We start from the raw sequence: 7,156 nt of genomic DNA on the forward strand, positions 1-7,156 counted from the left end.
GGGATCTCTCCGCTTGTTCTCCGCCGTTATAGGTGGCCACTCCGGCTCGGACAGGGACCATGAACGCCGGCGGGAGAAGCCCTTGGGTTTGTAACTTTATCAAACGGCTATGCGAAACTGAACACTCTCCCCAGTCCCCGGGCTTGGGGCAAGGGGAGCGAGCATAAGAGCTACGATGACCGGCCATGTTGGAATGGTTTTTTCGGGGCACTATGTTGGATGCTTGCTCGAGGAGGGAGAGTGAGGTTTGGATCTGGGAATCCCCGTCTCTTCAAATAGATGGTTAGCCCGAAGGACCGAGGGTGGCAAATGCAAAAATGCCTCGACTCCTCGCATTCGCTCGACACATGGAAATGGTCATTATTGAAGCACTGAAGTCGAGGAGTACAACATTGATGAGATGTCGGACACTGTTTGTCGTGATGGGTACATTGGAGTATTCGGAGAAGGAACCCTCCTTGCAATGCCGAAGACAAGACTGCGTGCCGGACCCATCGTCATTGAAGCCTGGTTCAGGGGCTACTGAGGGAGTCCTGAATTTTGGGGTATCCGGACAGCCGGACTGTATACATCGTCCGGACTATTGAAGCGTGAAGATACAAGACTCAAGACTTCGGCCCGCCGGATGGGACTCTCCTTGGCGTGGAGGACAAGCTTGGCGATCCGGATATTATATTTCCTTCCTTGTAACCGACTCCATGTAAACCCTAGCCCTCTCCGGTGTCTATATAAACCGGAGAGGATGGTCCTTAGAAGGCCGATCACAATTACAATCGTACCATCATAGGCTAGCTCTTAGGGTTTAGCCTCTACGATCTCGTGATAGATCTACTCTTGTACTACTCATATCTTCAATATTAATCAAGCAGGAAGTAGGGTTTTACCTCCATCGAGAGGGCCCGAACTTGGGTAAACATTGTGTCCCTCGCTTCCTGTTACCATCAGCTTAAGACGCACAGATCGGGACCCCCTACCCGAATCCGCCGGTTTTGACACCGACATCGATTCCCTCTTGAAGCTCGCTTGTTGTCATGCTTTGGTGCTTCATTCGTGTTGAAGGGCTCCATCAACATTTAGCTAGTCCTCCTGTAGATCTCTTGTGATGTCTGTTGTGGTGCCTGTAAGCTGTTTTTGTAGCACCTTGTATATGTTGTTTTCAGTCTCTTTGTTTCTCCTTTCCGTTGTCTGGGGCCGATGTAATTCCTGGCCAGTTGATGGCTTCGTTAATTTAAAGCCGGGCTCTTTTTGAGCCTTCGTTCCAAAAACCCAAGTACAAATGTACAACCATAATCAAGCTAATAGTGTCTACCAACTATGCTATTTCATGGACAGCGCGCCTGATTTTCCTTTCAACATACGTAGGTCCTCAAAACTGTGCACAAGAGCTCAACATGATCTGCCATATAAACAGAAAATAATTGGCTATCTAAATCATCTTCCCCCTCGCCTACAAATTTAGGTCGCCAATTTTTTTGCCCGCCGTTCGAGATGCTCTTAACCAATAAGTTTTGTTTTTCCTTTTTTTCACTTTTCTCCGTAAAAACTGTCGAAGCAAGCTCATGGTGCGGCGCAAGCTGGCGCAGTGGCAGGCAGTTATCGCATCGCACATGACACGCACGTGCCGGGCACCATGTACAGGTGTGGATCCAGCTGCCGAGCTGAGCAAAGAAGACGTACACGTATACTGTAAGAAATATACGGGGAGCCGGCGTACCCAAAAGTGAAGTGTATTGAAAAGCCACATTCATACATAGTATCTGTGGCGGACATAAGATGCAGCGCTCAACCACTTTAGCAGCTGCAAAACATTGAACTGGACCCGATCAGTTGCATGATGATGCATCATGCATGAATCAGTACTTGAATAGTACTCTCTTCGTAAACTAATACTATAAGAATGTTTAGATTCCTACTTTAATGACCTAAATGCTTTTATATTAATTTACAGAGAAAGTACATGTATTGTACGTGCATGTATAGCCCGCTGTATCCACATGCATGGGCACTACACCGGTGGGCACAGCGCAGAGCACGCACGTACGGGGTATGGCTATGAGCATTGACACATTGTACCACGCTAATACGTGCTCTCACCGTCCATAAATATTTGCCCTAGAAATGGATAAAATGAATGTATCTACAAGTAAAATAAGTCTAGAAACAACCATTTCTAGAATAAGTATTTCCGGGCGAATGAAGTGCAACGGTAGCACTAGTAGGACTTTTTTGTTTTGAAAAATGAAAAAAAAAACAGTTACAGTGGTTCGTCAAAGCAAGCATGGCGCAGTATGAAATTGCGCTCTCCATGGATATCTAGGTTTGGAAGGAAATTCTGATGATTTGTTTTGAAGTCCATAATACATACAGACCGGGACTAGTTATCCGGTGATTGGTCGACCAGACGGTCTGAAGATGACCCACACATTAAGATTTGGCGCCTCCTAAACTCAGGATCCTGTCATATGCGGATTAGTCGCACTAGGAATTTGGAGTCAAAGAAGCCCAAATGATGAGACGACTGCACTTCATTAAATATCTGTGGTGCGAAATTCATTTGTCAACATGATTTGGCTTTGTCAATTCCAAACGTGCATATGGAGACGCGATCCTGATTGCTAGATGCCACCCTCTTGACCTGCGAATAGTAGAGTAAGCTGGATGATTGTTCTTTCTTCGTGTTCTGCTCTTGTTTTTTAGGGAAGCCTGTTTTGCTCTTGTTGATTTACAGTACTCCTACTAGTTGCATGAGTTGACTGAAAACCGGTTTTTCAGTTTAAAGTTTAAACCCTAGGAAGAAGTAGTAGTGTTGTTTTTGTTTTTTTTCTGGTCAGAAGTCTTGTAATTACCGGATCATTTCTGGGTTCAGTGAATTGATTGAAGAGCACTCCAGGTAGGCGCATGGCGCGCATCTCAACACAAGCGGTAGCACACTGCACACGTAAACTACTATACTCAACACATCAGCCGGTGAGTGTGTAGTGTAGTGTTTGACCGTGCGTCCGTCCAACCCATCCATGTCTGTTTCGATCAAACAAGCAAGACAAACGCCGCGACGTTGTTTACTGACGATGATCGCTGCAGTGTAAAGTAGAGCAGGAGCAGTCGCAGCCGCCTCCTGACGTGGAGAGCAGGAGAGGGCAGGTCCATCAAGATCCTCTAAACAAACAAATCGGTTACATCACCATCAGTGGATCAACTCCTTGTCAATATTCTCTTCAAAAACAAAACCAAAAAAAACTCCTTGTCAATATATGTTGCGCCGGTCCGTCGCGTTCGGGGTACCTGGACGGACGATTCGGTCGCCGCCTCTCCCGTTCAAACGCCCACCGGGCCCCCGCGCGCGCGGAAAAGAGAGGGCAACATCACATCAGCATCAGCATCAGCAGTACGAGACGCGCACCGAACCACAACTATATTTCATTTTGACGACGAAAGCCATGGTCGAATCTGAACAAAAACCGGTGATGGCACTGAAGCGATGGCGATGTGGGAAATCATCGTCGGGAGGCGAGGCGGGGGAGAGGGTCAAAGAGCGGCGGGTCGTCGGGGGTGCCGCGCGCTCGCGGGCCATTTCCTGGGGCTGGGGCGGGGGGCGAGGTCGTGTCGAGCAGTTAGTTGGTTGACGGTTCCCCGCGCGAGTGGGCTGGTCTGCTGGCGGTGATGCGTCCGTCGTTGCCGGGGTAGCGAGGCAACGGGCTCTGCCCAGTCGATTCACCTCCAGTGGCCGACACGCAAAGACTACGCAACTGATGTCTTCTCGATCTAAAAAAAAATATCTCGGTGACAGAGATGTGTCACTGTGGGTGGCTTTCCATCAGTTGAATACGCATTGCATCTACTCTCTAATATCTCCTTTACTCTCTTTTTTTTTTATGAGGGGTCTACTCTCTTTTTTTATTCAAAGGAATTACAGGAGACATCGAAACAGTACCGCAATATCCGCTCACTTTGAAAACAAGATTGCCTACCGAACCATGAGGAAATTTTGCTGCAAACAGGTTTATTTATTTTTGTTGACAAGAGACAAGGCTTTTCTTCTTTTATTTTTTGGAGCAGAATCAGTTTTTTTTTTTTTTGAGGGGATGGAGCAGAATCAGTTGGTTGGATGAACTAAACGAGGAGCCGAGTTTAAGATACACACGAATCGGCCCATCACATGCGCAAGACTTGTTGCCTTTCCGTTGCTCTTATTGGGCTATACTCTGGAAATCTATACCGTGGGCCTTGCATACCAAGGCCTGCCAGCGATCCAGTCTCAGGTTATACTCATGTTATTACTCGAGCTTTCTTACACGAAATTTGTAGTGACCAGTTGAAACAAAACACCTGATACAAGAACAAGGCCACCAGAAAGCAACTAGGGCCCGACACCAGCGCATTCTTCTACTGGGACACACTGGTCTGAAGGGGCAAAGCGCTTTCGACTTCAGCTTCCTTTGCTGCAGCGGACCGCTCCGCAACAACCTTCGACATCCCAAACATCTGACCAACACAAAAAAAGCAAGTGGCTTGATCATTAACGTACCAAAGGAAAAACGAAATGCAGGACGACAGAAGTTTCAAGTTTCAGTGTCAGCACAGATACCTTCTGAATGGTTTTCTTGAAGCAGGTCTTGTGCTCATCCATGGACGCGTGGATGAACTCGTCAATGTGTTCTTTCACATCTTCAAGGAAGGTGACATCATCATCAGTTTTCTTCTTCCGGCACGACGTCATGGCAGGGTTTTTAGGAACAGGTGGCTGAGAACCTTCTGTCTGCGTATTACCAGAATCCATGTCAATGCTGAAACAAACAAAGGGAGAAACGGTTGATATGCATAGCCCCAAAGAAGAGATCAGGGTAATATTAATCTCAAAGCTAACTTCTGCATCATTGCAGCTACTCTAAACATTCAATCAGGGAAGGAATAAAAATGTTCATAGAGTAAAGAACGTATGTCATCTGCTACAAGCATAAACTGAAAAAGGTGGCTAAGAACCTCCAGACCGTGTTTCGCTGGAATCCATGCCAATATTGAGACAAACCAAAGGGGAAAAGTTTGACATACATATTCCAAAGAGGAGATCATGGTAATATGGATCTAAAATTCAACTCTTGCATCCTTGCAGCTAATCTACAGAATCTTTTATCAGGGAAGAGACACAAATGTTCATAAGGTAAAGAGTATATGCCATCTGGAATTTATTATTTAACTACCACAGGCATACAGCAAACGATCACTAATCTACTTGAAGAAAGAAGACCACTCTAGACAGCCTTAATTAAAGATTGAAAAGAGTGAAGCAAAGAAGAGTTCAGGATATATTTCTTGCTGAAAGTACCCCTGATCCCACTGATAACGAGTAGTATTGATCTGAGGGCTCACTTCTGCATCATAGCAGCTACTATACACATTCAATCAGGGAAGGGACATAAATGTTCATAGAGTAAAGAAAGTATGTCATCTGCTACAAGCGTAAACTAAAACGGGCATTAATCTACTTGAAGGGAATACTCTGACTATGGAAAGGCTTAAACCCTTAAGTTTGTAAACCCTGGCTGCGGGTTGCTTATTCTACGATTGGTGCTTTCATAGCTTGACTTAATCTTTTAGCATTCAGCAGTTACATTTCCTTTTGAACAGCTTCAGGTGCATGTATGACTTGGCTTCATTCTAAAATGGAGCCGGGGAGCTCCTCCCTGTTTGTCTAAAAAAACTCTTAAAACTCAAGAATTAAGAGAGTGCAACAAAAAAACAGGAGACAATAGTAATCTACTTGAGGTGGGATTCATACGGAACAGGGACAAATCTGTAACGCAAGACTGATATATGAAACCAGGGGTAAGTACTCCTACTACATAAGAAGATTGAAGGTAAAAAAATTATAGCATAGTTAAGGTTTAAGAACTAAAACAATGAGTAAAATATAAGTAATGCCACCGCAATATCCCGTTCTGTACAGAAAAATTGCTGGCATCTAAAGATGCATCAAATAGAAAGTATTGCGCCTATCACTGTACATTTGGAGAAACATGATGTTAAAATGGTGTTAATGGAGTACAATGGTTTTCCAGTTCCAGGTGAACAGGAGGTTAAGTACTACAATGCTTTAGCTAGATCGTGTAAACGATAAACCAAGCAGGGAGCCGAGCAATATCCCAGAACAAATGACAAAGTAATGCACTGTGTATTGATTCCAGATCCATGAACGAGATAACTAATAATTTGACATCAGTAGTCACTTTAAATTGCTCTGAAGAGAAAGAGAGGGGGCAAACGAGCATTGTCAAGGATGAAAACAAACAAAATTCAAGGTGGAAGAACAGAAAACAACAGATCACCAATTACATGAAAATACTGCATCATCATGCCTGCTAAGCACCTGGCTGAATAAAAATGCACAAGCAGAACTCTACAGATTCAGAGATTTCGATAGTACAATTCGGGGTCAACACAATCGAGACGCAATTAATGCCGTAACGGAAGTACTACAAGAATCTCAAATAAAATGTTCCGTAACGCACGAAGCAGCATCACACGGGCATTTCGACGAACAACTCGCGGGCACTCTCCCTCCTCGCGTTTTCGGTATGGACCGGCGAGAGAACTCCGCTCTTGCGTTTACACCAAGAGAGCCAAGCAGTTCCGCAGGCCGCAGGGTGCCCACAACCACAAGAAAGGTCTGCTACTGCGATTGCGTCTACGGCCCGACGCACGGTGGTACCGTATAGACAGACTACTGACTCGCATCCCGTCTGACAGCGGACTTTGTCACAGATAGGAATGGATCAAGTATTGATTGTTACCTTGGTTGAGCTCCGAGGATCGTCGGCGGAAGGGCGGAGGCGCGGCTGCCGGAGACTTGGGAGAGGAGGAAATTGCGGAGATTTGGCTTTCGTTTTTTTTCTTGGAGGAGGGGGAAGGAAAACCTATCCTCCCTGGCCTTCTTTTCTTTTCTTTCTTGGAGAACCGGAAAGGAAAGGGGGCGCACACGGGAAAAGACGGTACGGATGCCCACAGGATTCCCGAAGGATTAAGGCCTTCTGGACCATAAGGGGGGAATTTCCTATATGACGCTCTCTGCGTCAAACTGTCGAGCGAACGCACTTAGTAGCGACCCGAGCGAGCGATTTGGGCCAGCCCATCAGATCAATCTTTCACGTACCGGTTTGGG

The 7,156-nt window shown here is 45.8% G+C and overlaps 1 protein-coding gene across 1 annotated transcript; it reads right to left on the reverse strand.

Annotated features, from left to right (window-relative positions):
* Window positions 1–4,157: 4,157 nt before the first annotated feature.
* Window positions 4,158–6,944, reverse strand: LOC119294891. Its single transcript, XM_037573168.1, has 3 exons — window positions 6,789–6,944; window positions 4,586–4,784; window positions 4,158–4,482 (listed from the first exon to the last, which is right to left on the reverse strand). Exons 2-3 carry the CDS (start codon window positions 4,775–4,777, stop codon window positions 4,384–4,386), a joined length of 291 nt encoding a protein of 96 aa, XP_037429065.1. The 5' UTR covers window positions 4,778–4,784; window positions 6,789–6,944; the 3' UTR covers window positions 4,158–4,383.
* Between the last annotated feature and the right edge of the window lie 212 nt (window positions 6,945–7,156).

The sequence above is a fragment of the Triticum dicoccoides genome, chromosome 4B (assembly GCF_002162155.2).
Source record: "Triticum dicoccoides isolate Atlit2015 ecotype Zavitan chromosome 4B, WEW_v2.0, whole genome shotgun sequence".
NCBI lineage: Eukaryota > Viridiplantae > Streptophyta > Magnoliopsida > Poales > Poaceae > Triticum > Triticum dicoccoides.